Here is a 17,947-nt window from a genome sequence, read left to right on the forward strand (position 1 = left end):
GATTAGCTGATGCTTGTCCAGAAAAAATGGTCTGAAAGAGAGTCACCAGGATACTATAATTACAATTCATTCATCCATTTCAACCCTGGATTGAAGAAATAATGAAACATCAAAGTAGTCAGACAGCAGTTTAAAGGAGGTATTAGTGTCCTTCCAAACCTAATACCAGCATTTAATGCAGCAGGTGCACCAGAAGTGATTTACAAATTATATTAATATCCAGGGTTTGCTGAAATAGCAACATTGATTTCTGTTGTTTATTTAACTCTTAAAGATACAAGAGAATATATTGGTATTAACAAATACTGAAAACAGCAAGAATATAGTTTCCAAACATTTAGGTGATTCTCCCACGTGTGTGTGTGTGTGTGTGTGTGTGTGTGTGTGTGTGTGTGTGTGTTTGGTGCTAGAGATTAGGCTCAGGTCCTCACACATGCAAAGTAAGCATGCTACCACTATATAACCTCCCTAACTTAATTCTACTTTAAAAAAATAGGTAAGCATATAGCATGCGGCATAATTTAAAATATTTGGGAGAAAGAAAAAGAGAAACCAGGAAAAGTCATGAACATAAAATTAAAAAATATAATAGAAACTATATAAATATAGTTTATATCTATACATACAGTGTCATAACAAACTTAGTCTATGAGATACGTTGATTTTACAGTATTTAATGTTAAATGATAATTAATATAGGAGAAATGTTATAAATGCATAGTTTAGCATTATACAATTAACATCTGTCCTTTTGTTATGACCTCTATTCTGAGATTATCAGGATTTCAACAATGAAATTTATGTGAGGCTAAATTTGGGTTCTTGGTGATGTCAGGCATGTGAGAAAATAGGATGAGATGTCGAAACAAGGAGAAAACAAGGTTATGATAATGTATTAGAAAAGAACAAAGGCAGTAATTTTTCCAAACAAAATTTAGACTCACTCTCAGCCTTACAGTCTTTACCAGTTTGATAAATGTTGTATGAGATCAGCATAAAGAGTAATCCACTACAGTTCACTTCAGCCAACTTTGAGTACTAAAACCACATATGCCACAGCAGGCTTTGTCTCCAAGTATGGGATTTTTATTATGATATTTTCTGTCTCAGGTTCTCTAGCTAACCTCTTTCTCATGGCTCTAAATTTTAAATCCAGCATATTCTTTTCCTATCCTCATTCTAGCAACAGCCTTTAATAATTGATTTTCTGATTAACTGACTCAGAAAACTTTCCTGCTTTGGTGAATGTGACATCTCTCCTATCCAACATGTATTCTCTCCATTTCATTTTGGTCTTCATCATGTGCTGTTGGTATTCTTCTCTCTCCTAACAGATGGTTTTCTCAAAACCTTTCTGTCAAATATAAATATTACTGTCTACCTACATGTCTATACACTAAATAAAATAGATCAAATAGGTCACTTATGGTATGAACTGACATAATTAGAATTATGGGCATTGAATTTAAGTGTATCAGCAATATTGGATTAATACAATAGAGACATGGCTCACCCAGTATGTTTATTTTTATTATCATACACAATTGCCAATATGAATGCTATGCTCTATGATTTGCCTCTTTCTATAAGCTAAAGTTAATGACCAAATATTATTAAAAAATTGGGACACTAATTATCTGATGTCAACATTCTATGGATAATTAAGAACCACATACTTTAAAGCTATGCTAATTGTTCTTCACAAATCTCCTCTGTAGCCACTGTGTCTTAAGGCAAACAGCTCCAGGTCTGTATGTACATCTCTGCCATGTACTTTGTTACAGGACATATATCATCCACTCTGACTTGTTCCCGATTAATTTTGTTGGGTTACAGCAATTATCTCTCCCTTTGTGATTGACCTCTTTGTAAATTAAGTGCAGATAATTTGGATAATTTTTCTCTCACTCTTTACCTCTTAATTGATCCTTGTTCTTTCCTTCAAATAGTGCAAAGGGAACCAAAGTCATAAAAATGATTTGAAATTGAAAAAAGTCACAGTAAGGCTTTGCAGTTGTAATCCACAGATATGAAAAGCAGGATCTTGATAGTGTTCTCTCCTTTACCCTATTACTTGGATCAGTTGGTTAAAACTGTTAACGATCCTCGTGGATCAATGTCTTTTCCTTGTAGCTCTAATTTGCTGCATTGGTGGATTAGTACAGATGTTTTCTTTGGATGGTTCTGCATCATTCCACAGGATTGCTTGTCTGAATCAAATTTGCCTCAATTCATCACCAACAAAGCAAGGAATAAATAATCAACACTTACTCTCTCATTCAGTACACTGGTACTGAAAACAGAACAACTAAATGCTTACCAATTTAAAGATTATCTCCTTCTTTTCTCAAGGCAATGTTCCTCAGCTGATTCAAGGTTTAAAATGGTGTGTATAGTTTAGGTTAGCAGTGCCTAGGAATTGGGACTGCAGGAAAACTCATGTACTTCAAATTTATGTGCCCAAGTTTTTATTATTATCATCATCATTACTGATTCACATTATGTATATTTGTCTATACATAAATGATGTATGAAATTAATATCCACTGGCTTTTCATTCTCTGAAATGCAGCTTTTTGATTTCTTGGTCTTAAATGTAATTTTTCTGAAACTGTATTTTTGTCTCCACAATGGTACTGCTTTTGGGCGTGATGGCTTGCTACATAATAACTAATTCACTTCTAATGGATCAAAACCTAGTCATACAGCAGGACTAGTAACTGGTTTTAGTCAAAGAAAGACTAAGCAAAAACTACAACTTGATTAAACTCATACTGGAAACCTTTTACAAATATTAATTGTAGATTTTGCATAGTAATCCTATTATATAAACTACTTGTTATTTTTATTATTCATAATAGCTTAGTATCTTCAGAAAAGGAGAATGGATTCAATACATAGAACAAAAACTGTAACCTGAAAAGATTCACATATTGTATTAAAGTCTCTGCTATGAACTTGATTTTTTTTTTTCTCCCACAAAAGTAAAGAGTGGGTGGTTTAGGCAGCTGCATTTTAGTTAATACAGAATTTTTGTATCTCACTTAAACTTTGTTTTAAAATAAATTGATTATTTCTCTATAAATATTACTTTAGTGAATGCATTTCACTTTATTATAAACTCTGTCCAATAAATTCACAGTATCAAAAGGAAGGATCTTCTATTAAAGGCAACACATGTTAGAAGAATTATTTTATATAATTCCATCATTATGAACTATTCCAGTGTAATGATCCTGGAATTTTTTTGAAAGAGGAAGCTTAAATTTAGCAAGTTATTTATAAGTCTCAAAAATACAGAGCTAGAAACTTTTACACAGGAAAATCTTAAAAACAGGACTTATTAAGAAATATGTACACATTACTAGATTAAAATTGCCAAGAATATGACAAACTTGTTCAAGCTTGAAAATTCTGAGACAAAAATGCATAATTAATTTTGTATTGCATATTCTGCTACAATCCATGCAGCATCTTCTATAATTTACAACATAATAAATAAATTCTATTAAACAAAAACCTATCTTGGATATTGAAAACAGAACGTTGATATTGGTTATTCCTGTGCAGGGTACTAAGCAACTTCAGTAGTTTTTAAGGAAGAAAAATCACAGATATACATAAAATTTATACAGCTCTCCCTCCTTATCCTATGTAAAACAGTTTATATGCCTTAGTTAATCTCAGGCATATTGAAAATTCTTACCTTCAACATAAAATAATGGAATTCAATATTTTTCAAGGATAAATAGTTGTATTACTTTGGTAAGTTTCTATAACAAAGTATCACAGGTTGCCTTAAAATTTTTATTTTCTTACAGTTCTGGAGGCTAGAAGCTCCCAAACTAGGTCCAACAGTGTTCATTTTTGGTGAGGCCTCTCTTCTTGGCTAATAGATAGCTGTTTTCTGGCTGTGTGCTCATATAGCCTTTCCTCAGGGTATGTGGGAGACCTGAGATAAATGATGAGAGCACAGCACTCTGGTGTATCATCATATCAGGTCACTAACACTATCAGATCAGTGCCTCATGCAATGTTCTCATTTAAGTTTAATTACTGACGTATAGATCCAATGTCCAACTATGGTCACATTGGGGGTTAAATCTTCAACATTTGGATTTTTGTCAGACACAATTACATCCATAGCAATATACCTGGGTTACTGCAAATTAGCCCTTGTTTCCCAGATACTTAAACATAATTATTCACAAAGTAGCAATTCTGAGAGCAAATAATTTTAAGAAAATATATAGAGGTATTAATTGAGAATGTGAGAGGCTACTTAAAACATCCAATAGGTTTCTTTCAAATGTCTAAAAGGACATTGAACAACACATAGATTCACTTGTTACTCTAGCCCCAATATAACTATAAATAGTATAATACAAATATTTACATTAACAGAAAAGTGTATATTTGAGATCTCATAAAGATACAAAGACTCAGGAATCTGGAGTTGGGATGGGAAGATGAAGATGTAAAGGTAAAAACACGGTTTGCTTAGAGACATTTCCTTATATGAATTTTAATTGAGAAGGATCACAGCACAAATATGTGCCATAGACTCAACCTGCCGCACAACTACAAAAACTAGAAATATATTAAAACTACAACTATGCCAAATTACAAAAACTACCAAGATATTAAAATGATGTATAAAAAGCTGGCACCATATGTCCTGGGCACTATCAAAAGACTCTCCAATATTGGCCTTTCTTCATGTTTAAGATTGAAACTGGTTATATCTGCAGCAAATTTTGAAAATATGGATAATCATAAAATTTTCACAAAGTTTATTTGTTTTCAATATTCTATAATCAGATCACTTTATTCTTTATTTCAATTTTTTTTCTTAAACACCTAGCTATGAGTAAAACATCAGTTTAATATTTTAAATATATATATATATATATAAATATATATATGTATATATATGTAGTTTCAAGAATCAATTCACAAAATTTCTATATTTGAAAGTATTATCTTATATATTCATTGCATAGTTTAAATAACACTTTATAATTTAATTATACAAATTTAATTATACAAAGAATTTATATATTCTTTGAACAAATATTGACCAAAGTACCTACCCTGGACTCAATATGTTATAGATCTAAGATAGAGAATAAGATGAAAGATACTGCTATATTCTTAGGAAGTAATGTTTAAGAGGGAAGAAAAAAATTTATAACCGATAATAAAATTAATGCTATAAATATACATGATAGTTACTCTAGGAACATATAGCACAAAAAATAATTTTCTTCCAAACTTGCATTATAAGTATAGGATGTCTATGCAGATGGAATTTTACATATGTAGTGAGGATGAACCACGCATTTACTAGGTAATAGTTATTTATATTTATGTCATGATGGTTCTATTTCCGCTACTTAAATTCTATTGAAGTATTATCTAAAGATCTTTCTTTACATATATATGTTTTAATTACTAATAGTCACTAAAGAAAAAATATAAATGCATCTATATATATATATTTAAATTAGTAGTGCCACAATAATATTTCTATACTTAAGAATTAAATTTCATAAGTCTAAGACTCTACTTTGTTAATCAAAATATAAGAATTACTAAAATATTGTGGCCAGTGGCATAAATTAACAAGACTAAATCCTGATCTTTCAGAGACCTTAGGGTTAAAACATGACTATAAATATAGAACTGGATGTTCTGAACAGTTTACAGGAATCATATTCAATTTATCTTACTTTTTCTTTTCTTTCTTTAAAGATGTTTCTCACTATGTTTCTCATTCTGGTTTCAAACTTCTGGGCTCAAGTGTTGTCTGTTTCCTCAGTTTCCCAAGGGTGGACTGTAGGCTTTTGCCATATCATCAGTTTATCTGATTTTTCTGCTGCAGATGGCACAGGTATGCTTATATGTATGCTTGGGTAACAGATATACTGTTTCTATAAGGTGCATATGTGAGTGTGTGTGTATCATTTTTAACCTAAAGTAATTATATCTGCTTCACGCCGTGAATAGTGCTGACTTTAATATAAAATTTATTTATTTATTTAGTCTTTTTTGTTGTTTTGTTTTTTGGTGCTGGGTTTCAAATCAAGACCTCATGGATGCTGGGCAAATATTCTGCCACTAAGCAACATTCTCATGCTATATATTACTTTATATAATCAGTAAATTCCCTCAAAGAAGAAAATAGATTTTCTTAATATAATATTTCCAAAAAATAAATCAAGCTTATAAATACCCAAGAAATATTAAAATATACAAACTGAAATGGAATCAATTCATTTCATTTAAATGACACATAACTGTGTGTGTCCCCTTTAAATCATTGAAAAGAGATGATCTGGGTTAATTTATGAGAAAAATAGTCACAGTTGACTCATTAATTCATGTGAATGAAGCTATTTCTGACAAATAAAGGAGATGACTTTGTTACTGTATTTTGGGGTATAATTTTGCTTTTGTATAAAGTTATATCATATGACTGTCTGGTTATATTTCATTTGGAACATTTTATAAACATCACAAATCAAAGAAAAAGAAACATTGAAATAAATCTTTATTTTAACTGAGAAATCAGATCTGGGCACTGAAAAGCATAAAGGAAATTATTCAAATTAAAATGTGCAGGACTATTTTTAAAGTTTCTAGAAGTGCAATAAAATTGTAAGCAAATGTAAAATACTGTGTTTACCCATCCTATCCCCCAGAAATTATATTTGTTATTAATATCCTGAGAATATAATATTTCATAGGAGGCTCTCTTTTCACTTAGTAGTTCTTATTCCTGATGACTGAATCAATTTGCAAATTCCTATGTAATAGATTATAGAGCTAAATTATTTAAGATAGTAGTCTCTGATATATTTACATAAATACTTTTAATACATCCAAATTAAGCAGAGGACTTGATTGCAACAATCTGGATTACCACTATATGATTAACTATGTGTCCCTTATAAAGTCACACACTCTCACCTCAACTCTTTTTTTTCTTTTTTGCCTTTATTTTGTTTATTTTTATGTGATGCTGAGGATGGAACCCAGTGTCTCATACATGGTAGGCAAGTACTCTGCCACTGAGCTACAATCCCAGCCTGACCTCAACTCTTAATCTGTAAAATGGTATCAGAATTTGTCTTAACTTCACAAATTTACTCCAAAATTTAATATAATGAGTGAGTGCCATATAAACCATTCATTCATACACAACAAAATTGCTAAAAAGGGAATGAAAAAAGTTTTTTTTCCTCCTAGAGAGACAATAGATCTCTGAAGAGAATTAGAATGTCTATACCATAGTAGAAGATTTTCTGATGCTATCTCATATTTCCATAATATGTCCAGAAATTAAATCTACACAGATCATTTTTAAAACAAACTACTATAAACACTACATCAAAGGTAATGTGGAAGATATGCAAAAGTTAAAATTGAAACAGATCAATTTATGTATTTGCCTATTCCGAAGCATCCAGCTTTCCCCTAGTATCTCTCAGAAAGGTTTGATTGCCTAAAAATAAACTCCCCCACTAAATCTTTTCATTTCACCCAGCATATATAATTGCCTCTCTTTCCTGAAACTTGCCCCCCCTTATATTTTATGATTTAACTATCTATAATGGATATTGGGATATAGTGGCCACATTCTTCCTGTTGGAGGAAAGAAGAAATTCTTTGCCCCAGTGCTGTGACACCTGCCAGAAAGCAGACCTCCTTTCCTTGCCCCTTTAGAATGGTTTTCATCATAAAAATAACACCTTGTGCTTCCTATTAAATTCTTCAACCTAGATCTGGACAACAAAGAGGTTATTTCAAGTCAGGACGACCTAAAAGTTCATTACAGGTAGAGAGTTCCACATAGAGAGAGCTGCAGATTCCAAAGAGACAACACCACAGCTAGATTTGCCCTCTGCTTAGTCTTGTTTCCTTCCCTTTTGTTCTGATTATGTTGATCCCAAGTGTTCCCCTTAATGAACTTCACCTTTCACCTACATATTTGGTTTTGGGAAAGCCATATTTGAGAAACCATCCAGATCCTTTTCAGGGAGTGTTAAGTTTTCATTCTAATTCCTTCTCAAAGCTTTCAGAGCATGTTAGCAGTTATTAATCCCATTAAAAATTATAGAATATGCACACACTCTACACAGCTATTTAATAATTTGCAGTGACTTCTGTATTGAATAATGATATAATTAGTATTGTATTATTATTTGTCCATTTGTTATGGCTGAAAGACAAGGGGTTTTATATTACTTTATGCCTCTTGATTGTCTAGGAGACTACATGAGGCCTTAGAAGTTAGGTGACTCAATTTTGACACTCTTTTCAAGTATACACTTAAAAAGTATCAGGCACATAGTATGTGTGCAGTAAACAGTAATTGTTATTGCTATTATTATTTTTATAATACTATATATATATGTATATATATACACACACACCATTTTTGTTTTAATAACTATAATGTTTACTGAGTCACAAACAGCTTTTATAATATGCAGAGTCAAAAACTATTATGCCATTTATATCAGGAGAAAATTGAAGTTCAAAAGAAGTAACTTGTCTAAAATCATGTGATTATGTCAGCTAACATCAAACTATGTCTTTTTGAACACTGTCTCAATGCTTTCACACTTATATAATCATTTAATTTTTCTTGTATATGAGTAGATTTCCCTTTGGTTTTAATTACACAACATTCTTTTTACAGTTTGCATGTGGAAAGAATTAAGCTAGATGGTGGTAACACATATAAACATGACACAGTTTCTGATGTGGAAGATAACTAAAAATCCCCTAAGTTCCTTTGGGGAGAGATCACATTGTATAATTTTGCATCGTCTTTACTAATGATGTTAAAAAAAAAAAGTTGAACTGCTTAAATAATTTTAGAATGAACAAAAATATAACAGAAAGAGGTAATAATTTTCAGGTGATCTCTTTTTTTAATAACTTTATACTTTCGCAAACCTTTTGTGCACTACAGCACTTGGTCTGTGGAAGGTTTTTAATCAAATTTACAATCTCATAATTAGGCGAACAGCGTGTTTCTCCTAATGGTCTAGAGTATGACTTACTGTCCTTCATATGGTAAAACTATATCCATCCTGCAACTCCAGATCAACTGGCATCTTTTTCTGTAACTCCTCTTTAACCATAGAAAGAAACCTATCTTCAATGCTTCTGTATTTCACTCAATATGTATTACATATAGTCAAAGGTACTATTATTACTTTTGTATGTAAGCACATGTCTGCTGCAGTATGGACTCACAACGAAGGACTGTTCTTTGCTTTCTTGTCCTCAGCATTCCCTGATGGTGTTTCACACACTCAATACTTAGTATGGTTGTCTGAATTAGTCTGTAAAAATAGCATTCAGCCAGGTGCAGTGGTAAGCACCTATAATCTCAGCTACTCAAGAGGATACACAGATACTCTCTTAAGAGGAGGACAACTTAAACCCAGGAGTTCAAAATCAGTGCAGGCACCTGTCTATCTCAAAAAAAGGAAGGCTAAACAAATAAAAAGCAGCAGTCAATAGTCCTTAACAATTTAAATAGTCCTTACTATTCTTATGTATTTGCTTCAGACTGCCTTCAAATGTAAGAATGAATGAAGATCATAATGCCATAAATCAAATGCATATGATTTCCTCTTCATTTACATAGGTAATAAGTAATTCCAATGTACATAGGCTTGATGTCTGTGACACCCACCTTAATAATCAATATAATTTCTAATTATTAGAATAAAATTTCTAATAAAACAACATCAAAAAATATGTTTCAGCAAATTCGGTAAGTCTTATGTACCAGAAAAATAAATATAAAAGTTATATAAATATGAATATTCACATAGTATGCTTCTGTATGAGTCTCATCTTAAACTTAAAAGTATTGATTAAGATAATTGGTGACAGATAATAGTCTTATTGTTTATAGGCCAATCAAAAATCAATTTCTCCTTCCTTCAATGTAGTTCCAAAGAAAAAAGTATACACAGTATCTCTCAAGCACTGGCCAATTATTTTCTATCCTTTCTCTTAATTTTTTTCCAGACCCATGGAGATACACTTAATAAGCCTTTTTATACTAGGCATCAGTGGATTGCTTATGAAGTGAATCACCAAATATCCAGTTTTAAATTCATAATCAAAGCAATGGCAGCATAAACTAGGTTTAAGTGATGCTGTTTGCTTCATGGAGAATGAGGATCTCAAGGTTTTCTGGATAGTCACAAACTTGGACAAAATTCCAAATCATCCCTCCTTTTAAAAAGAAGAAAAATATTGGTGTTAGAAGGAAATATATAAATGGAATAGAATGACATTCAACAATGTATGCCATTTTTTTTCTATAAAATTTTAAAAATATCATTATATAAAATCATAATATACTAATAAAATTATGATAAAATTATCACATAGACTGTCTTGTTTATGTGCTTCTTTTTTGAAAGTCAAAAAAGTGAGTGTAAATTCATGGGTTTTAGCATTTGAGAGATAGTAAACACTAGGCAATCATGAGTTAATATTTCATAATAAAAGTACACACCTAATTTTTAACCTTTTTTTATATTTTTTTCTTTTCTATAAAGTTGTTATGTTTATCATGTTTCCCTATTCTTTTTTTGAGTTATAACTCATGAAGCACAAAATTCACTCATTTAAGTGCATGATTCAATATTTTTTTATATTTACAGTACTGTTATTTTCATAATCTAGTTTTTTTCATGTTTAAATTAATCCCCCAAAAGTAGCAAAGCAAAAGGGAAAAAAAAGTCCAAAACTACCAAACCTAATTTTTCTCTTTTCTTTTCTAAGTGTATATTAATCATACAGCATAATGGGATTCACTGTGATGTAGTTGTACCCAAGTTTGTTCCTACTCTGCAAAGCATCAACACTCAAAGATACTTTATCTTACTGTTGTGAAATGTTTGATAGGAGAAGTTAGGGAAAATCTATGACCTATTGAGCCCATGCTGTATTAACTTGAAAAATTAAGCAACAGACACTTAAGGAGCAAGAAGAGAGACTCAAAACAAAGAAAAATATTTTACAAACTCTATTTGTGGTATCAGTTTAATATCTTTGGGTCATATTTAAAAATAAAAAAAAATACTTCTTGGTATTAATAGGAATGAAACAAAGTTATTCTAGTTAAATATACCCAAGAGTTTCTATTAATGCTTCCAAAACATAGCCCTAATGTCAATGTCACAAACCTAGAATGCTTCAACCCACTCACTATAAATTTATGATGACAAGTTTCAATATAATGCAACACAGGTGAAAATATCTACTAACAAAAGCATCTTAATAGAAAACCATGTAAATACCATTGGCAAACTGAATAAGTTCAGAAGTCAGTTAACTCAGCCTCAGCTATTTCCTTTGTTGAGTTACTAAAAATCTTAAGTTTCTATTTTTGATCTCTGCTCTTACATTGGAGATCTGATGTGAAACAGTCTTTTAAAATAAATGTCAGAATGAAACCTTTAGAATAAGAACCCACTCATCTGTCCATGAGAAAATACAGTATTCTTTTTGCAGATGTAATTTAAAGAGGCAACATTTTGTTAAAATTGGCATAGAAATGAAGACTAGATTAGTACTTGTCCAGGAATTTGGATAATACTGGTCGGTTTAAGATTGACAGCCAAATACCAAGAAGACCTCATGATAAGCCAAACCAGGATGCCCACACAACTCCTACTCTAGTCTAGGTCCAACTTCACTCAAGACAGTAAGACAACACTTGGCTACATCTACTACAGAGCCTCATCCTTCGGCCACAAGAATTTTTCCAAAGATTGAGAAAGGCTGATTTCTGAAACTTGCTGAAGTAATAAGGATTTTCTGAAGATTAGGAATCTCCTGAATCTGAAACTTCCTTCCGAGTGTGTATTTCCCTGAGAATGCTTAACCATAACAAAGGATGACTAGGGAGAACACCTCAAATTCCAGTAAAAAAATAAAAACTATTTTATACTAAGCTACAAGTTCACAATTATCATTACCATTTCTTTGAAACCCATATATCTGCCAAGTACTTATTCCAATATTGTGGACATTCATATGATCACAAGTCTACTGATGAACTTAAAATCCCCTCATGAATATTTAAATGCAGACTTGTCATATATTATACATATTATATTCTATGCAGTAAAATAGGGCTTATTAACATTTTGTAAGACAGTAAGCCAACTCTTTTCATTATTCCTAATTATATGTAGATTATGATTATAAGCATGTATCATTCACGAAAGGTAAAAATGTGAGAAACATCCCTATACCTCATTTTGACCAATATTTTCACTTTTCTCTAGAGCTTTCAAAAAAGTTGTTTGATTTAATAGCAGTCTCAACTGGTTTACAACTTATCCCCTTTTATTTCTCAGGCAAGATCTATGGAGATGTTAATGAGTACAGTAATGGCTTAATAGGCAACAGGAGAAAAACGTTAAAGGTGTAAATAATCAACCAGCTCAGAAATCAAGCAGTGTTAAGTAAATATACAAGCTAGAAACCGTATTTATACAGTCATACACATTGCTCATTCCATAAAGACAAACACAAAACATACCTGCTTGACCCGTGGTGATGCTAACAGCAGCAAAGAGCCTCTGGGATCGGCTCAAGTCAGAAACTCCGTTCACAGCTTCCACTTCAAAGGTGTAATTGGCATGGGCTAGCAGGTCCATGACAGTGACGTAGTTATCCTCTAATCCAGTCTGCTGGGGCATGTACCCAATGTTACTCCCACAGGGCACACATTCGCCCTGCTCCCAACTGCATCGCTTACACAGTATCCTGTAGGTGACATCGTTCCTTCCCCCATTGTCTGCAGGAGGACTCCATTCCAAACTTACTGTGGTTTGGTTGATGTTGAAAATGAGGTTCTGTGGTGCAGATGGAGGCCCTTTAGAAACCAAAAGTAAATTACGAATAAACAAAAATAGAGAAATCAAAATGAACAACAAAATCTATGTGGGACTATTAAGCTAGTGGCCCAATTACCAAAGAGGAAACTAGCTGAAATGCTTTCTTTCACAATAAACATTTCACTACCTTTACTAGAGAAGCTATATAAAAGCCTCCTTGAATTCACTTGGCAAGAGGCTTTATTTATTTTCCATTTAATATGTCAAAATGAAAACAGGATAACAACTGTCTTTGTACTTTTGCCACAGTCTTTAGCTATTTTTCTTCCAAGCAATTAAAAAAAGAACAGTTAAGGCACCTAGAAAAACAGTTGTGCAGTTGTTCAAAAATAGTTTTCCTTTTAACCGTATAAGAGAAAAAAACATTTATTCATTCATAATGTGCTCAGGAATAATTTATAGTAATGTGCAGGACTGGCTTTGGATTTGGGCCTCTAAAACACTCTTAATAGAAACACCAATGTGCGATTTGCTCTATTTAGCAATGTGATTTTAATTCAGAAAACATTAATTTTAATCACATTTCATATCCCTTCAAGGCTCTAAGAACTTTTAATTTTATGATTTCTATTAAGTACATGTGAAAATGTTATAAAAATATATCCTAATTTCGGAGAAATGAATACTACATGGAAAATGATATGATATACCTATTTTATATTACTTAACTTAGTTCATGAAAAGTTTCCAGAATATTTAAGAACAGTTAACAATTTTTTTTTACAAATTCAATAGCTTTCAGTCATTTCACAACTAAATGGAAGGGCTCTGAAAGCCCTTTGTTAATTTCACATCATGAACTTACTTGTGCATGCAACATACGGTGGATCAGATGGAGCCCTATAATACCCATCTTCACATTCACACCTGGAGGATCCTTCTCGATCAGAGGAACTGTGGGTCGGGCAACGAGAGCACTGAAGATCTTGTGAGGAAGATTTGTAGAACCCACGGCCACAGGCTGGGTGAGCAAGAGAAAGTGAAAATAGGAACATAAGAGTAAATAGAGTGTTTAAATAAAATAGAAACATTTAGCCAAGAATAAAGTATCAAATTTGTTTTATAAAAACAAGTTTTTCAAGGTATGTTTTAGTATATGTCAATAGCTTCATGTTATAATACATCTTAAAACAAAATAATGGAAACAAAATGATACAGCCAAACTTGCACCTTTACTTGGCAATAGTCCAAAGTCTACAGTGCAAAACTGAACACTAGCCTAATTTATTTAGAAAAAATCTTAGAATATTTACTGCAGATATTTAAGTCAAATTTAACTTTGATTTCAGCAATAATTGATTCTGTCAGTCTATACTACCACATTCAAAGTTATGTTTCCTTAGTCTCCTGTAGCTGTAAATTAACTTATTAAGGTGTTAACTTGGCTTGCGTTAAAAATACTAGTATAATATTAATTAACAAATTAGTAATAAGATGTAAAATCTTTCACCTAAATATGACAGATCTATCTGTATCCAACTTCTCAAGAACTTTGAGATATAATTTCAACCATGCAAGTTATCAAGCAGGGTGCTTTCCACATGTGAGTGGCTTTTGTTACAAAAGATAACAAAATCCTATGTATAGCAGATGGCTAAACCACCAGAAATATGGAAAGTCATCCACGCTAGAGATATAATAACCTTTTCTCTCCTGTGCTAAGAGAGGTTAAGGGTTCAGTCACATTGACCCAGCAACTGCTCTTAGCAGTGAACTGAGATACTGATGTCTGCCACCTCCTAATGAAGCTGCTCATATTTACTTAGATTCTGATATTAAATTAGCTATCCATGTATGATTTCATATCCCTGCATATTATGTATTTATGTTTATCTTCAATTAAAAAATAAGCATGTTGAATTTTTTCATTATTTTTTATTTTATTAATTGATGATATTCTACATTGAATATATTAAATAAATTTAGTATACCCTTAATATTTATTAAATGACTATCTATTTAAGTATTTGTGATCATCAATTGTAATAAAACAATAAATCATATCCACAAAGAAGAGGTAGTGAATATTTTTTAACAACTCAGTTTTAAATTTTAACTTATTATTGGCAAGTTTATTTAATGTCCTTTACTTGGGCATTAGTCAGAAAATTAATTACATTTTCACTCTTATAGGGTGGGAAGTGGGAAAAATCCTATCAATTTTTTGAGATGAGATAAGATGGCATAATCTCCAGAAAAAAAAATGTCAGTCATTCTTTACTTTTGCTTACATGTTGAATAATTAATACATAATTCTAATATATCTGAGAGCTCAAAATCATTATTTATGCTCTAAGAAGACTATTTTACATGATCAAAGTTATATAACTTAGAGAAATTTAATTAAAATCAGTTATAGTGTGATAGATAACATAGATATATAGCTCTTAGATACATGGACACTTAGATATGCAGAACTACCACCACTTCATTGTAAATGCATAATCCAGTGCTGTGATCAGAAGCCATTTTGCTAATTACCTTTTGTTGGCTTCTAAAAATTCATACAAATGGATAACAATTAAAAAACAAATTAGATGAAGAAGCATCATGCCTCTTCACATATTCTCAGTAGCGATTACTGTAAATCTAAGAGAAAATAATTAGATAAATTATAAAAATACAATAACAAAACTATAACACCTACAGATGGGATCTTGCCACATTAGAGACTGGTTAAGGGAAGGGACAAAGGATTTGGCTAAATTTCTCAAGATGAAAAATCTTTATTCTTTAAATATTCATCATATCTTATTTTATGTATTATCTATATTCAAAGATTAAAGATCCTGTGCCAAAGATCAAAGATCCTATGCCAAAAATCAGAGAAAGTAATGCTTTACTTACAACCTGAAGTTTGAAATTTTAGGGTCTGAGAAGTAAAGGAGACACAGAACAGAAACAATGAGAAAAAAAGAAAAGATACACCGTGTTTGTATTTTATTAGACTATATGTGTATTTATTTAATTTTTAGGGAGGTTAGGGAACAGAGAACCAGGGAACCACAATGACAATATGATTTGACATTTATTAGGTAGGTTTCCACAATTAGTATGAAGAAAACTACTGCTTTCCAATGGAATCACCAATAAAAGCCTCTTAATAAAGGCAATGGCAAGTCTCCATTTTCCCAATGAATTAGGGAGTTCATTTAATGTTTAACTTAAATGATTTCAAAAATATCTATGCACACATATATGCATATATATTCCATATATGTGATAACTACTGTTGAGAAATACGAAACTTTTATCACTCAATTTTCCAATTACATTAAATTTTCTTCTCCTTTTAACAGATGGGAATACAAATGTGAATAAAAAGTAACCTGAGTTCTTCAAATAATTACACATGACTATGTTAAAATTGGATTTAAGACACAAGACTACTGACAACTATAAGCTATTCACTATAGAATCAGCCAAATTTTAGCATTTATTTAATGGATATCAAGGGCTTTGTAACTTTAAAATAATTTTCAATGAATCTTTATTATCTTTTACCATGCATTTCCACTAATTTAAAAGCTATTATTTTAACTTAGAAAACTGTAAAATAATATCCTGGCACACCTTAAGAAGTGCTATTAAATGGGCATTCTCAATTCTACCATGAATTTTGGCACTGATTACTACCTGAAAAATTATGGAGTACATGTACAGCTATCATTAAATAGACAATAGCAATACCAGAAAAGTCTTGAACTTCTTTTATTTAAAGTAATATTCTGTTTCTGTTGAGTTAATATAAAAAATTATAAGTTGTAATGAGCCAGTTTTCATTTTAACCTCGAAAGAAACTACCAATTCAGAGTTATTAAAAATAAGTACAAAACTTTGGAGCAGGAGTATTAAAAGTGAAGCCAAGAAGATGTGAAGACAAAAGCTGAGTCTCTTAGGATAATACTGAGCAATTGGGTGGTAGGAGTCTTGTGAAGCAAGTAACAGATGTTGTTAAAATTAGAAATTGTGATAAGATATCCACACAAAAGAGCTAGAGGCCAATACTCAATGAGAGAAACCGGGTGAAGCGGCGTATCTGAGAGCTATACACATAAGGGAGCATTAGATCAGCTCTCCAACTGAACCCCAAAAATCTTCATGGAAATCCAGGCGATTTCTCCCCTGTATAAATGCAGCAGGTTTTCTAGAAATTATTAGGAAAAAGTCTTTACAGGTAAATGCCTTCCAAAACCTCAAAGATGAATTCCCTTTACACGTAATTATTAAGTATATAAGAAAAACTTTTTAGGAATTGTGCAACAGCAGTCTTACAAATTTTTCATCCTTTGTTGTATTTCTCAAATTGTTCAAAGCAGTTGGACTTGAAGCAACTTTTAATTGATGTAGCACACTCATGACAGTAAAGTAAAATAAGAAATGTAACATTTCAATTTCCTGCCTTTGGATGCTTTTTGATTTTTTTAATCTACATATTGTTTTAGTATTAACATTGTGCTATATTGATGAAGATTGGGAATATGTATGGAATTTCTTTCAAATATTTAATTACTTTTGTAAGAAAATATCTCCCCCGTTGTATAATAATACTATCTTTCTGTGTGAACACAAAGGCCTGACATTTACATATTTGGTTGTTCTTTAGTCTTTGGGGCCTGAATACATAAAATAAATTTGTTATTCCAGAGCCACGAACTGTAATCTTGTCAGATTTCACATGGTAAGCAAGTTACTGCTTATTCTGTTCTTTAAATGAAAAACCATAAAAAAGGGGTAGAGAGAGAATCTAGGAAACAAGTGAAACTTCTGTATAATAGAAACAATGTCATCCACTATAATATATCTCATATATTTCATTGTAGCACACTAAAATATCTGCAAGATTTACTATGAAAAGTATAGCTTATGATGATTATATTAAACTATTTCTAAATAAGAATACCTTGTCCTTATATATAAACTGAATTGATTCAACTAATATTTGGGATTTAAATTCTTTTTTTATTGGTTGTTCACAACATTACAAAGCTCTTGACATA

General features: G+C 31.4%; 1 protein-coding gene across 6 annotated transcripts in view; it reads right to left on the reverse strand.

Moving 5' to 3' along the window:
* EPHA7 (EPH receptor A7) overlaps positions 1-17,947 on the reverse strand; it is a 168,702-nt gene that overhangs the window by 94,825 nt on the left and 55,930 nt on the right. For all 6 annotated transcript variants that reach the window (XM_081294724.1, XM_081294723.1, XM_081294722.1 and 3 more), the window contains exons 4-5: positions 13,753-13,908; positions 12,590-12,925 (exon numbers count right to left, since the gene is read on the reverse strand). In XM_081294724.1, coding sequence (XP_081150850.1) covers positions 12,590-12,925; positions 13,753-13,908 — 492 coding nt within the window. The remainder of the gene's footprint in view (positions 1-12,589; positions 12,926-13,752; positions 13,909-17,947) is intronic.

The sequence above is a fragment of the Spermophilus citellus genome, assembly GCF_964194105.1.
Source record: "Spermophilus citellus genome assembly, chromosome: 5".
NCBI classification, from domain to species: Eukaryota; Metazoa; Chordata; class Mammalia; order Rodentia; family Sciuridae; genus Spermophilus; species Spermophilus citellus.